The 16,617-nt window shown below is 33.2% G+C and overlaps 1 protein-coding gene across 4 annotated transcripts; it reads right to left on the bottom strand.

Annotated features, from left to right (window-relative positions):
- Positions 1-2,503: 2,503 nt before the first annotated feature.
- LOC111700256 (uncharacterized) lies at positions 2,504-16,617 on the bottom strand. Of its 4 annotated transcripts, none has more exons than XM_023471129.1 (12): positions 16,367-16,616; positions 13,701-13,957; positions 13,196-13,265; positions 11,604-11,680; positions 8,839-8,890; positions 6,513-6,694; positions 5,952-6,459; positions 5,298-5,442; positions 4,603-4,730; positions 4,377-4,417; positions 4,110-4,202; positions 2,504-3,055 (listed from the first exon to the last, which is right to left on the bottom strand). In XM_023471129.1, the coding sequence occupies exons 2-12, from the start codon at positions 13,711-13,713 to the stop codon at positions 2,964-2,966; spliced, it is 1,401 nt and encodes a 466-aa protein (XP_023326897.1). In that variant the 5' UTR covers positions 13,714-13,957; positions 16,367-16,616; the 3' UTR covers positions 2,504-2,963. The 4 variants fall into 4 exon arrangements, with proteins under 4 accessions (XP_023326897.1, XP_023326900.1, XP_023326899.1 ...); XM_023471132.1 differs by having other exon boundaries at positions 4,603-4,727; positions 16,367-16,614; XM_023471131.1 differs by lacking the exon at positions 16,367-16,616 and having other exon boundaries at positions 13,701-14,077.

The following is a 16,617-nucleotide window of genomic DNA, read 5'->3' as shown; positions in this document are numbered from 1 at the left end:
CTTTACTCTTTACCTTGTAAAAGAAAAAGAGACAAACCCCCTGGATGTTTTAACATTTTTTGTACACATGTTGGGACTAATGTTAGTCTTGATAAATCAAAATGTTGAAAAAATTTGTGAAAAAGAGACATGAGTGCCAATTATCAATTACAATAATTTTACGCCGATTATTCACGTATAAATACAGGATTATATCCTGGAATTTATTGGGGGAAAAATGCACGCTTTTCAGGGACTCTTCGCCATTCAGTCTAAAAATGAATAAGCGGAATAATTGGTAGTACGGCTTTGCAACCTTCAATGTGATTTAAAGGTCTCACGCTCTCAAGCAAAAATCGATGAGAATTTTCCCAATTACTTTCACAAAACCAAAGCTAACAACAATTGCTTTATAGTGTCAAACATTTTGAGTTAGAGCGGAAAATCTAAGCCCAAGGCGTTGCGACACTTCAAAGTCGACCCTGTATTAAAAATTTATGAGACTGTTTATAAGCAAGCGGAATCTATGTATATAACGTTCAAGTTTCCACAACGAGGTTGTTTGGTCGTAGGAGAGGATTTTAGAACTCTTAAAAATAAAATTATATATATATATAAAAATATATATATATATATGTATATATATATTAATGATATGAACTGAAAAACTGTCGACGTAATTTCATTTAATTCCATTAAAAGCCTAAAGGGAGTGACCGGCAATTTATTGTAATAAAACTGGGAATGCATTTTTATAAAGAAATTTTTTAGGATTCGTTTGAGACCTATCAGACGTTTTTACATTGCATATTTGTTCAGCAGAGTGAAAATTTAATTTAAAAATCCTTCTTCACTGTCTATTCTAGAGAGACGATTTTGAAAATCGGTTTTTTAAAAATTATTCAATAACAACGAAGAAAATTGTAACAACAATTCTAAAGTATACTAATTAGATGTTTAGGAACATATTTTTCAATAGAAAGGAATTGAGTTTTTGTCACAAACTCTGATCTTATAACCCCTATATCTTTGCGACCTGATGTCGTAGATCTTAGATATTTCAAACTATGCGTTCTGTTACATCACATAGTCGTAGTTTGAAAAATCAAAGGTTTACACCATCGGGTTGCAGAGATTTAGGGATTAGAATATTTAAATTTGTGGCTAAAACTCAACTCCTTTGTCTATAAGTCAACATTATAATCAATTGTTTCCTTTTCATCATTATATTGACTTTCTGATTCTTTTCAAATTTATTCGCAAATTTCTTGAAATTCTTCAAATGTCGTATTTTCAATACAAATTGCAGGATATCTACAGAAACTGTTTGTGAACAATGAGACATTACAGTAACTAATAACTGAATAAGATTAGTTATTTTCGATGATTAGAGTTAATTTTTATTTTCTCAATCTGTTGCTAAACAACTTATCAGTTTACGATCGAATTTTTGTTACATTTTTCGTGGTCGTCATTGAATACTTTTGAAAAACCGATTCTCAAAATCATCCCTTCAAAATGGACAATCTATGAAGATTCTAAAAATTGAATTTGCGCTGTTGCTAAACAAATATTCACTGTAAAAACATCCTATAGGTCTAAAATGAACCTAAAAATCACTCTACAATACTACATTCTCAGATGCCGGTCACTCCCATTAAAAATTTAAACCCTGCAGAAGCTATAATGACGGAGGTTTCTTTATTTTTCTATCTTATTACTGATATTTTTTATCTCAGATGTATGTATTTGTGAAGTGTTTATTTATGCATCACAGACTAGGAGATAATTAAATGTATTTAAATTTAAAAAATATTAAATTGACGATATCTTCCTGATTGTTACTCAGATAAGTGTTTCAAGGGTACCGGCGTGAATTAGACATGTAATGCTCTGAATTGATTGTCACTTGAAATTGAGTCAACAAGTCTAAGGTTTAAGTAAATTAAGTAACACATAACTTTAAGAGTTCATTAATTTATAGTTAAACCTTTATTATTAAAAGAATCTTACAGTTAAAGATATTTTTTTTAAATGGCTTTAGTTTTACATGGCTTTTAAATGCCTTCAGCTACAGCACAGCCGAGCCAAGCAGGACAATGTTTTTAATCCGTATATATAAAATCTTGGATCATTAGATATTTTCTATCTTACTACTTCGCCCATAATCTCTTCCATCCTTTACATCACTTCCCGTTCCTTCCTGTCTCTTCCCTTCCCTTCCCTTCCCTTCCCTTCCCTCCCCTTCCCTTCCCGTCTCTTCCAGTCTTTTACAGTCTCTTCCAGTCTCTTTCATTCTCTTCCAGTCTGTTCCAGTCTCTTCCAGTCTCTTCCCGTCTCTTCTCTTCCTGTCTCTTCTCTTCCCTTCCAGCCTCTTCCAGTCTTTTCCAGTCTCTTCCGGTCTCTTCCCGTCTCTTCCAATCTCTTCCAGTTTCTTCCAGTCTCTTCCAGTCTCTTCCAGTCTCTTCCAGTCTCTTCCAGTCTCTTCGAGTCTCTTCGAGTCTCTTCGAGTCTCTTCCAGTCTCTTCCAGTCTCTTCCAGTCTCTTCCAGTATCTTCCCGTCTCTTCTCTTCCCATCACTTCCCGTCTCTTTTCCTCCCGTCAAATCCTGTCTCTTCTCTGACCTCTCCTTCTTTTCTAGTCTTCTCCTCGTCTCAACTCTGACCTCTACTCACCTTTTCATTCTCTCCACTTCTTCCCTCATCTTCTTCCCAACTCTACTTTGACATCTCCGTCTTCGCATTATCTCACCTTCTTTTCTTACATGTATTTCCTCAGACTCTAGTTTGCTAGCTAATGAGCCCAAACATCGAACCCATCTGCATCAATTTCTAAACATGTGTTTTATTTTAATATTTATTATCTTTTCCTAAAGAAATACATTTTGAATATTAAATAATTTTGGTGACAATTAGAACGACAGGAACAAAAATACTATTCAGTCATAAGATCGAAATCTCTATTTAATATCGCGAACCCCTTCTCTACTCTTGGTTTTTGTGTGAGGTATCTATCTCAAGATGAGGACTAAACCTGGCGAACTCTTTCCAGTTCCTCCAGGACTTAGATAGAGTCCCTAAATATGGATAAATATAGGGTTTTCAATCTTTATAGAATTTTTAAATATGAATAAATATAGCTTTGTTTTCCACCGGACTTTGATAGATGCTTTAAATGCGAGAACATTTACTTTAGGTCGAAGCTTTGCCACAAGCTCAAATTTTCTAATCCCTATATCTTCACAACCTGCAGGGTATGTAAACCATTGATATTTCTTCTAAAAGAATTCATATACTGAAAAATCTAAGGTTTACAACATTAGGTTGCAAAGATATAGAGATTTAAAAATCAGAGTTTGTGGCAAAGACTCAATTCCTTTATGGAAAAATCCGAGAAAACTGATGATCATTTATGGTGCACATTCTGCTATGATTTGAATGAATGCCTAAAACGTTTAGAATTGGTTCAATTTTTTTTTACAGTCATCTTTAGACCTCTTAAACTTTAACATAGACGTCAATATACTCATTTTAGACCTCTTAAACCTATACATAGACGTCAATATACTCATTTTAGACCTCTTAAACCTATACATAGACGTCAATATACTCATTTTAGACCTCTTAAACATATACATAGACGTCAATATACTCATTTTAGACCTCTTAAACTTATACATAGACGTCAACATACTCATTTTAGACGTCTTAAACCTATACATAGACGTCAATATACTCATTTTAGACGTCTTAAGCCTTGCTGGAAAACTTTTACCAAGTTCCTCAATACAAACAAACAGAAACAGACAGAGATCACTATTTTATACATATATTATATTGTATTGATAATTAGAATCGGTCCGAAAGATATATCCTAATTCTCAAATATTTGTATATTTGTATATACGACTGGACCAATTAAATTGGATGAACATTTTTGAGGGAACCCATGGGTAGGCTAAAATTCCGCGGAAACCACTGGGCACTTCAGAAAGTCTCTTATATGGACCTTAAATTGGATGAACATTTTTGAGGGAACCCATGGGTAGGCTAAAAAAATCAAAATGTTGTTTCTAAAATTCCACGGGAACCGCCGCGGTCTTGAGAAAGTATCTTATATAATTATGAAACCTGAAATATCTGTAGATGTCCAGGTCCAGTAGGATGATGGGAGGAAGATTCGGAGAAGAATCAGTGTCCAGAACAAAACAAACCCAACCATACCTGAAAAAAGAAACCATTATCACTCGTCTCCAACTCTAATTTTCTAATCCCTGTATCTTTGAAACCGTATGGTGTAACCTTTGATATCTGCATGAAGGATAGAAAGTTAGAGTTCAAGGCGAGTAATTAGTTTCTTTTACAATTTATAACAAATATATTAATTAATTGTTTAACCTACAGCACAGTGAATATGAAACTTTGTGATATTAATTCTTCTAGAATTTCTTCAATTCAAAATATCGTCTTTAAGTTTTGAAAAAAGTTTCTTCAGAGTTCTAAATATTCAGTAAAATAATTAAAGAAAATCTTTGATATTTTTTTCTTGATTAACAAAAAATGGTCGCAAAGAAAAGAAAAGGGCATTTTACAGTGCTTTAAAAATTTTGAATTGTTTGAATTCCTTTTTATTGTCACTTTCTTCTGTTTGGTGGGTTTTAATCGAATGAGGGCTGTTCTCTCTGTTTGTTTACTACATGCTGTACAGTGTGCATTACAGGAGCCAGTACAATAAGCAGTACAACTACCCTGCTACAAATTTATGTAAATAAAACATTTTTGGTCTGCACCCCGTCAAGTATAATAGAAGCAAATACACTTGTTAGTCTACAGCAGAAAAAGTTAGCTTATTTATATTTCAATTTTCAACCTTTTACATTCTAAACAACTTCTTAATTTAAATAAGTTCTTTCTTTCATTTTCTATTAATGTTCATAGCTTGTTACACATTTATTTCTACATTGAGAACCCAGAAAACTCTGGAATAAAAACTTTTAGACTCAAGTAGCAAATTGAGACTGAACGAGCAACTAATAAAACCTTTTTTGCTTTGTAGCAATATCAAATACTCTTTAGGATTGCTATAACGTCTTCTTCCACAGTTTTCTGATTCTCACTGTATCATTCACTCTTGTTATGAAGTCCCTTTTTCACTTTTGGTTTTCGTTTTTTATCATTTTGATTATTGTTATTCTTTTTAGTTTTCAAATACTTAGAAATAAGCAAATGTTGAAGCAAATAATAAGATTCTTTCCCCTTTCTTGAACATTTTTTTTCTTTACTTTTGGACACTTTTTGGCATAATAAACGTAAATTTCCCTGAGGTTTGTTTTGATGAGAAGATGAGCTGTTTACAAGGGTTGTTGTTGGATAGTTAGTTTTCAAGGATATATTAGACACACTGGGTCGGAGAACTTGAGGAGAACCAGTAGTTGAACACCAGAGATCATAGGATACATCAGAACTAATTAAAATATATGATGGATACATCAGAACTACTCAAAAATATTCAGGATACATCAGAAATAATCAAAATATATCAAGGATACATCAGGACTAATCAAAATATATTAAGAAAACATTAGAACATGTATATTACCATAATAAAGAAATTAAGAACTGGAGAATATTTTTTTAAATTGTATTCACCAGATTAGAATTTTTCCTTAAAAGGAACTTAGAACTGCCAGAATAACAGTAAGAATCAGAATCCTGTGGAACATGAAGGCGATATTAAAGCGATACTAAAGCATATTTTTTGTTGTTACAAAGTAAACTGTTTTACTAATATCTTAAGAGATTGATTATTGGGTTGAATGGTGTCTGTTTACACTGCACAATTATTATGTCTTATGTTTATCGGACTATTCTAGGTCATAACCATAACTTGAGTATAAAAGTCGTTCGTCTTCTTAATCCATAGTTTTCTGATTCTCTCTATAAACCTGTAAACTTTATAAATTTCTAACTGACCTTGGTGTAAATATCTCAAATGACGTGATTGGAGATGTACGAAGACAACTATTTGAAGATTCTGTATTGATAGATTTCGATTTCGATTTCGGAATGTCTAACAGTTCAAGTTGAAGTGATCCCAGACGCTTCAGCGGGGTTTCTCTACCATAGTTCACCAAATGAGAAGGAGTACGAAGATTGGTTTTGCTACTATTCTTTATTTTCAGATCATTCTCTGATATTGGATTAAGAATGCAGTTTTCTACAATTGGAGTGAGTCCGTTTAGGACGAGTGCATCAACCAATAGGGGTTTATCAACCCTTGGTTCAAGTACAGGTGTAAGATCCAACCTTAAACCTAGTTCAACAGTTGGTACAACTGTATTTCGTTTTTTCAAACATTTTTCTTTCAGTGGATTGTTGGGTCGGGTTATACTGTTCATAGATGCGGATTTTGTAAATTGTACTGATGGGTTCTTGTTTAGTGATTTAGGCCTTGAGCATCCAAAATAAGTTTCGTCAAAACCTTAAAAAATGTCTGATTATGCAGGTTGATTAAATAAATAGTTTTTTTTTTACCTCCTTCACTGTCGATAATATTTACTCTGGAGAATTCTGTTCCCGGAGAAGCTGACCCCTCCTGTACTCTATCATTATGCTGGACAACATTAAATGATCTTTGTCGGCGTGCCTTCTCCTTCAAAACCTCCTTCTTTACAGGAGATGTGTGTTTAGAACTGTTTCTACTCCCACTGAATAATCTAAGATCCAGATTGTTAAAGATACATTTGATGAAGAAATATTATTTTACAATTTTTTGAAAAAAAAAATGAAAACATTTTGCCAATTCCTCCTTTTAAAGCTATCGTCGGTATTCTATTTTAAAACGCGTGGAATTCTGACAATTGCCTTCAATGTGTCTGCAGCATGAATCCGAAAGAAATTTTTATATCAAATTCAAAAAAATCTATTTTTCATAGATTATAATAAGGATAAGTCTTTCATCCTGAACAATGGTTGAAAGAGATCGGATACACCAATCAAAAAATATTCTTTTAATGAAGTTGTTTTCAAGGAACAGACACTTTGTCAAACATAAATTTAAATCAAAGACGACATTTACTGAACTGGCTCCACTTCTCAGGATAATCAGTTAATAAGTTAGTTAAATTGTTAAGTAGAAGGCTAAAACCGATTAATTACCGTCTTTAATCTTCTAATCAACCTGTCCTCAGACAAGAACAGATTCTTATAATCTGTAATTAATTGCCGGTGCCATGGACATATCTAAACCCAATTTAGAGAGCAAGAATAAATATATTCAAATTGTCCCCCCCCCCCCCACAGACTCCTCGTTCTTCGTAGCATAATATCTATAAAAACGTTATTATTTTTAAAACAAAAATAAACAACAACAACAATAAAGTTTTTTTCTCTAAAAATCCTACACTTTCTGAATTGTTTTTGCCTCAAACTTGAAAAAGTGCCAAAGATTTATTTTTCAAATGAAATTTTTGTATTCTCGAATTATAAATTAGGAGCTTAGCGTTTGATTGTCTGATCTGGAAATGCAGTTCTTAATACAGACTTATATTACATACTAGCCTTAGAGGGCGCTTCGCGCCCCTCTTCTAAATTAATTGTGAACATGTTCTCTTTGTGTACATCGTAAAACAAAACAAAAATAATTCGTGGATTTTCACAAAAAATTTCGTGGATTTCCAAAATTTTAAAAAATTTAATGACGATCGAAATTTGATGGAGACAAATATTTAAAATTTCAATCATTCATAAACATTCCCTGGGGTCCCTAGATGTCCCACAAAAAAATTAGGCCCGATCGGTTCAGCCGTTTTGACGTTTATTGGATACAAACAGACAGACAAACAGACAGACAAGCCATTTATATATGTATATTGGATTATAGAAGGACCGTGAATGAATTTTAAGCGCCTTACCTTCTCATGGATTTACAATACATTGCAATTTTATTTAATTTTGCGTCATTTTTGTAAATAAAAAGAGATTACAGAGGGAATTTTATTCATTTTATGATTTCCAATGCTTATCGGCTGAGAATTCTACTTAAAATTTACTTGGTCTGTAAGGGGTTAAGATGGCGTTAAGCTCGATAAATTTGCAGCTTATCTCCAAATGCGTAATTATGCTTTTTACAAAAACTAAACCCATAAATGGACGGCCAAAGGGAGACAAGAAAAAGAGAAACTGTGGACGCACAGATCGAGAAAGGAGAAAAAAGATGATTGATGAACATTTGAAATTATTAACAAAACCTCGTACCATTTTATTTTACAAAAATAATAAAAAATAAATCATAAAAACATTGTTGAAACAAAAGACTAAACAAAGTTTCATCTTTTTGTTTCGATGATAATGGATTGATGTTAACGATAAGTGCCTCAACAAAAAATTGTTTTATGCTTTTGTTTTTGGTTTTTTTGGTTTTGTTTTCATTAAGAAACTTAATAAACATACATTTTGCTTTAATACTGTCTTATCTATGACCTATAGCCTGTAAATCCAATTTGTCATGGACTTTCCCCTTTAAAACTTTCTAAAATTAAATATTATTAACCAGACTAAGAAAAGGAATTGAGTATTTGCCACAAACTCAAATTTTCAGAAATTCTATTTCTTTGCAACCTTTGATATTTTAACCTAGATTATTGGAGCTAACAAAATGCAAAGTTTGAAATACCTAAGGTTTACTGCAATTGATTGCAAAGATTAGAAAATCAGATTTAGTGGCAAAGACTAAATTATAGTCAAACCAAAACTCTCTCTATGGAGAATAGAGAGTCTTTGAGTCAAACCGGTCCTGATTTATGATTCTACATCCAAACAAACAAAAAAGACACCTAAACAAATTTTGTATAAATTTTACCTTCTTCTTTCTTGTGGGGATCCGTCGGTGCTCCGACTGTTATATTTAGACACTGCAATCCAACATAAAAATAATTTTATCCTGTTTTTTCTAGAAAACTGTAATAAGCAAAAATGTAACTTTTATTGATTTTAGTTCAGAATTGAAGAAAAATCTGTTAATTCTGTTTTATGGATTCACATGAATTACTTTTATCAAAATGCTGGTGATCGAAAAGATTAATATGAGTTTCCTGTATTTCATCGGTATTTAGAAGTGTTTATTATCGTGTTTCATTAAATGCCCTCTAGTTATTTGAATCAATTATTTTCTCATCAAATATATATTTAAAAAAGAAGATTTATCTCTAGAAGCTCATTTTAAAATGGTAGCGTCAATTTGTGAAAATGTACATTTTTTAACACTTTCCGTCTTTTGAATAACTGGAGATAAATGAGAATATTAGAATTCCTGAATAAATGTTAATATTGTCTGTAAGCTAGCATGTAAGAACTCGGTCCATATATGGACTGTTCATGATTTAACGCGAAGACATTGAATTAATTGAAATCTAATCTCTCAATGCTACCTTCAACTAGCATTGTGAATACGCACGAATACCAAGTAAATTTCTAGATCTGTGCGTTTGAATATTTTTTTTTTGATTGCAAAAGTTTATTTTTAAGTTAATATACAATAAGAGAAAAAAATAGGCACTGTGGTATAACTATGAATGTTTACTACTTTATTGTAATATAAGCTAAACTGGCGATCTATTTTCATACATTTAAAGGGACTGTATGCATACTTTCACACAGGACGATACTCGATTTACAACGGTACCCTTTCAACCTTTGATTGTTCATAGAGTAGTGAGAGGTCTGTATATAAACCTTTTGAATAAATGTTGAGTCGTTCTGAAACCTGTGTACGCTGCGTACAGTGTACACTCAACACAGCTGATCCGCTACTTGCATTCTTTGAAAATATTTGTTATACGTTTGTGAACCATACCCCTAATGTAACCCTGTTGTAAAAGTCGTCTCCGATAAACTGTACCTCCGTTGAATACTCCGTCCACCCACCAAACCAAACCTTGCCAAGGATTTTGCATAAATATAAACAATAACCTCATGGAGCTAATAAAACTTAAAGTGCATTAAAAGAACCCATTTAAACCTAATTTCAGTGAATCATTTACAAATAAACAGTGAAATTACTTTAACCAGATAAATATTCATTTCAGAAGAATTAAATTGCCTTAGACTTCAGTTCAAACAACTTTTCGCCGTGCCACAGTTTTCTAGATTGTAAGTTCCATATACCTAATTCACAACAGTACCTTTTAAACCTTTTATTAATCAGTGCCATTAAACACTTCATTTATCGATTTACAACAGCAATAAAATATGATCCCCAAATCCTGCTAAACCTAATAAGCCTAAAATCTCCAATCCTGCTAAACCTACAAGACCTAGAATTCCAATACCTTTAAGCCTTTGTTCAATTCTCAATGGTACATGTTTCTAAACCAATTGTTTAATACTCATTTATTGATAAAACCTTCAACTGTTTAATCTTTATTAACAATTATTATTTATATGCATGTACGCCAATAACAATTTGTATTTTGTAGGAAACCTCGTTACTGAAATATACTTTTTCAAGAAGTTATCATCTATCTGTGTCTGGTAGAAAAGAGTGTTTTCCTTGCCAACTCGCCTTATTTCCCTCTTTCGAGTATTATCCCTTTTGTTCGGCTCACAACGTTATAAGTAATTTTATTTTCTACCACCTCTAGAAGGTAATTATACATATTTTTTCAATATAAAACAGGTTCTAGAACTATACATATTTCTTAAATATAAAATAGCTTCTAGATGGTAATTATACATATTTCTCAAATATAAAACAGCTCTTAGAAGGTAATTTTACATATTTCTACAATATAAAACAGCTTCTAGATGGTAATTATACATATTTCTCAAATATAAAACAGCTCTAGAAGGTAATTATACATATTTCTAAAATATAAAACAGCTCTAGAAGGTAATTATACATATTTCTACAATATAAAACAGCTCTAGAAGGTAATTATACATATTTCTACAATATAAAACAGCTTCTAGAAGGTATTTATACTATTTCTCAAATATAAAACAGCTTGCATACAAAGTTTTTAACAATTAAAAGAATTTCAGTATATTCAGTATATTCACTAGGATAAGACTGACATACTTGATCCGTCAAAGGTTTAAAGGGTGCTGTTGTGAATCCTTGATCAGCCCAAGGTTTAAAGGGTACCGTTGTGAATCCTTGATCAGTCCAAGGTTTAAAGGGTACCGTTGTGAATCCTTGATTAGTCAAAGGTGTAAAGATACTGTTGCGAATCCTTGATCCGTCCAAGGTTAAAAGGATACCGTTGTAAATCGGTAATCAGGGATACCCCTCTTTTAATGAAAGTTTACTTAAAACTACGCTCACCGCCCCGTTAAGAGATTTACTGTAACAATATGAAGGACATATTATGATTTAATTATAATTAAGTTGGTTTGGATCACGTTTAGATACATACCTGAGGTCTATTGTACTTTTATGCAATGTTATAATAGTAGGAACTATATAGTTGGAAAGGACTAAATGTAAACAGAGGGCAATGTCTTATTGGTATCCCATAGGCAATAATAGACAAAAATGAATATTTATTGATGTGATTATGATTTATCTATAAGTTATCTTTATTTGTGATAATTATTATTTTTAATCTAATTATTATTTGTTTTGTCCTGAAGATGAACTTCTTCTTCTTTTGAGAAGCGCACTGCAACTCATTGCACGGTTATAGCAACCAGGTTTACCAGGTCTAAAATATATAGATGTATAGCAACCAGGTTTACCAGGTATAAAATATATAAATATATAGCAACCAGGTTTACCAGGTCTAAGATATATATAGATATATAGCAACCAGGTTTACCAGGTCTAAGATATATATAGATATATAGCAACCAGGTTTACCAGGTCTAAAATATATATATATAGATGTATAGCAACCAGGTTTACCAGGTCTAAAATATATATAGATATATAGCAACCAGGTTTACCAGGTCTAAGATATATATAGATTTATAGCAACCAGGTTTGCCAGGCATAAAATATATATAGATATATAGCAACCAGGTTAACCAGTTCTAAAATATATATAGATATATAGCAACCAGGTTTACCAGGTCTAAGATATATATATATATAGATAAATATATATACGTATAAGTGAATCAATCAATTCATCGATTTGGAAATAATGAAGATATTTGGACTGATTTAAATTCAAATCAATTACTATTTGATGTATTCATGTTGATTTATGATATGATGAATATTAAGCCAAATAATTAAATAATGAATTGCAACCCACAAAAAAAAAAATCGACTGATATGTCATCAATGAAAGTGCTTACTAGAAATATTTGCACTTAAATAAGTGCAAAAATTGGGTTCTTGCACCTTACTCCTGTTTCCTTGGGTGTTCTTCAATTTCAAGAGAGAAAAATGTAAATGAAAGGTTGATTGTCCCAATAACTTGGGTTTTAGTTTGTACCAGTACAATCGCTCACCTAGGTTGATCGCTCCGATTGCTGGGCATTTATTTTATACCAAATCTTTGCTCACCTTGGCAAATTGCTTCTATTGCTTGAATTTTGGTTTACACCAGAATATTTGCTCACCTAGAATGATTGCTCCTACTACTCGGGATCTCATGTTGATTGCTCCATTGCTTGGATTTTGGTTTATACCAGAACTATTGCCAAAGGCTGAGTGCTCAAATTGCTTGATTTCTGATGTATACCAGCATTATTGCTCACCTAGGCTGATTGCTCTTATTGATTCAGTTTTGGTATATACCAGCGCTATTGCTCACCAAAGCTGATTGTTCCTTTTGCTTGAGTTCTGATGTATACCAGTACTATTGCTTACCTTGGCTTATTGCTCATATTGCTCTGGTTCTGATTTATACCAGCATTATTGCTCACCTAGGCTGATTGCTCTTATTGATTGAGTTTTGGTATATACCAGCGCTAATGCTTACCTCGGCTGATTGCACCTTTCGCTCGGGTTCTGATGTATACCAGTACTATTGCTTACCTCGGCTTATTGGTTCTATTGCTCGGGATCTGATGTATACCAGTATACTTTTGCTTACCTCGGCTGATTGGTTCTATTGCTCGGATTCTGATGTATACCAGTATACTATTGCTTACCTGGGCTGATTGGTTCTATTGCTCGGGTTCTGATGTATACCAGTATACTATTGCTTACCTCGGCTGATTGGTTCTATTGCTCGGGTTCTGATGTATACCAGTATACCATTGCTTACCTCGGCTGATTGCTTCTATTGCTCGGGTTCTGATGTATACCAGTACTATTCAAACTGCACCCAACAGTAACTAAACAATAAAAATTTAAAACTTAGAAAGGTAACAGAGCAACATTTTGTGATAAAAACAGGAAGTGACACTGCATGATTAGATAAAGTTTGTACAGTGCGGGCCCGTAACTGCGTAACTGAAAATTTTCGCAGTGGTGGGGGACACAGGTTAAACGGGGGTAGAAAAGACCTGTTACTGTAAAAACCACCTTGAATTTTATTTTTCAGTAAGCCGGGGGGGGGGGGGGGGGGCAAGAGCCGTTTTGTCCCCCTTCAGTTACGGCCCTGGATAAGTGAATTTCGAGAAAACTGATATAGCTAGAAGTCGTTGGGAACTGTTGAGAACGTTTTTATAGGAATAAAACTTTGGATAATTTGGACAATCTGGTTTCTGTAAAGCTATTTGGAACACAGCGTTAACATTATATATGTTTTTTTTTCTGAATAAAATTACCTAGAGCGTTCATATTTTCTTGATTTGTTTACTTGTCGTCTTCCAGAGTTTCTTCTTTCCAGCTTTCTACTCCGAGCAGGAATCCTCTATTAACTCTGGTCCGACTTCTAACTTATGCAAGATATGTCCGGAGGAAAAAAGGTCGGTCGCAAGATGTTTCTAGTCATAATCATCCCTCCAGTCGCCCTTTCGACGTAGGCTGTCCGTAAGAAGAACGTTCTCTGCGTCGACTTCTGTCCACCGATAGAAGATTCGATCTATGGATAACGCTGGAATTAATAATGAATGAAGATGGTTTAGTTTAAATCATGCAATCATATCGTTACATTAAACATTGCTGTCATCGCTTATCAAGAAAATAAGAACAGCAAAATTTGAAGAATTTTTATCTTCTATTTTCAATCCATGGTTTCAAGGAGCTTGGTATATATAGTTTTAAGAAACCTACATAATATTCATAGTTGTAAGGAACCTGGTATATATATATAGTTCTAAGGAACCTGGCATACATATATATATTTCCAAGGAACCAAATATTTCTAGTTCTATTTGGAAACTGGTATATATGGTTCTTAGGAACCTGGTAGATATTGTTCGAAGAAACCTGGTATATACAGATCTAAGGAACCTTGTGCGTATGGATCTAAGAAACCTGGTATCTATAGATCTAAGGAACCTGTTATAAATGGTTCTTAGGCACCTGGTATATATGGTTCTAAGGAACCTGGTATAAATGGCTCTTAGGAACCTGGTATTTATGGTTCTAAGGAGCCAGGTATATATGGTTACAAAGAACCTGTTATGTAGGGTTCTAAGAAACCTCGTATATATATGGTTCTAAGGAACCTCTTACATATGGTTCCAAAAAATATGGTATATATGCTTCTAAAGAACCTGTTATATGTGGTTCTAAGGAACCTGGTATATATGGTTCTAGGGAACCTGGTATATATGGTTCTAAGGAACCTGGCATATGTGGTTCTAGGGAACCTGGTATATATGGTTCTAGGGAACCTGGTATATATGGTTCTAAGGAACCTGGCATATGTGGTTCCGAGGAACCTGGTATATGTGGTTCCGAGGAACCTGGTATGTATGGTTCTTAGGAACCTTGTACCTATAGTTCTAAGGAACCTAGTAAATATGGTTCTGAGGAACATGGCATATATGGATGGTTCTAAGGAACCAGGTATATGTGGTTCTAATAAACCTGATATACATAATTCTAAGGAATTTGGTATGTATGGTTCTAGGGAACTTGGTTTAAATGGTTCTAAGGAACCTAGTAAATATGGTTCTTTTGAACTTTGCATATACGGTTTTAAGGAACCTTGTATATATGGTTCTAAGGATTCTAGTATATATATGGTTCTAAGGAACCTGGTATTTAAGATAAGATAAGATAAGGCAAGATATGGTTTATTGCTAAAAATACACTTACAAGTTAGAATGTTACAGGCAAAAACTATTTTCATATTGTTTTCTATATGTATGTTTTAAAGCAATAACGTGGAGGTTAGCTTCCGCTGTTTTGGGTATTATCCCCATCTAATTGATATCAAAACGTTTACAATATGATGAATATTACTAGGTTTTGAAAGTTTACAATAAGGCAGGGATAAATTTAGAAAGATGGAGGTGCAGCATAACAAAATAATTGATTTTTAAACTTTAGCACGTATAACGGAATAAGATTAAGCATGTACAATCTACCAATCTTTATATTAATTTTTTGCAAAAATATGGTTCTATGGAACCTGGTATACATGGATCTAAGGAACCTGGTATATAAGGTTCTAAGGAACCTGGTATATATGATTATAACGAACTTATACATGGATTTAAGGAACTTGGTAAATATTGTTCTTTTCAACCTGGTTTATGTGTTTCCAAGGAACCTTCTTAATATGGTTCTTATGAACTGGAAACGTGTTGTTCTAAGGAACCTGGTATATATGGTTCAATGTCACCTGGTATCTGTAGTTCTAAGGAACCTAGTATGTATGGTTCTAAGTAACCTGGTATGTATGGTTCTATAAAGGAACCTAGTATGTATGGTTCTAAGTAACCTGGTATACGTGGCTCTAAGGAACCTGGCATAAATCGTTCTAAGGAACCTAGTATGTATGGTTCTAAGGAACCTAGTATGTATGTATGGTTCTAAGGAACCTAGTATGCATGGTTCTAAGGAACCTGGTATATGTGGTTCTTAGGAAGCTAATATTTATGGTTCTAAAGAATTTGATATATGTGATTCTTAGGGACCTGGTATGTATGGTTCTAGGGAACCTGGTATATATGGTTTAAGAATCTGTTAAATGTGTTTCTATGGAACCTGGTATTTTAACCGTTTTTTAAACAAATTACAATTTGCTATTTTGCCTGAGAAAATGCAATGTTTTAAAACTAAATAATAAGAGTCCCAGAACATTTAGATACAAGGGATAGAGTTCACAGTTTGATTTTAGGATAAGAACTGAACTTGATATTTCATGACAGAAAGGAAGGGGGGGGGGAGGGGCAGTATCGATCAGAGGATGTATTTCATCTAAGTGAAAAAATATTGAAAATTTGTAAGACATAATTCCTACATCTGATTGTACGATATGAAAGTGGTTTAACTGTCATAATAAACCTTGGAAATTAGTTTTCTAAACTTCCCTAACCTGTTATTATTTTTTATCCTGTAATCCAGTGAACAGATGTATATATCAATATTAACGACTTCAATACTTCAGTGAAGATATACCAAATCCTAGAAGAAAAATAAGTTTAAAAAGGAGAAAAAAATGAGGGAGTAAAGATGAGATTGGGTAAGAGCAGGGAAAGGGAGATCATTAGGAAAGATGGACAGGGAGATCATTAGGAAAGATGGAAAGGGATATCATTAAGAAAGATGGAAAGGGAGATCATTAGG

Source organism: Eurytemora carolleeae, unplaced genomic scaffold, assembly GCF_000591075.1.
Source record: "Eurytemora carolleeae unplaced genomic scaffold, Eaff_2.0 scaffold86, whole genome shotgun sequence".
Lineage (NCBI taxonomy): Eukaryota > Metazoa > Arthropoda > Copepoda > Calanoida > Temoridae > Eurytemora > Eurytemora carolleeae.
The sequence above is the reverse complement of the archived record's forward strand: the minus strand, read 5'-3'. Positions and strand labels throughout refer to the sequence as shown.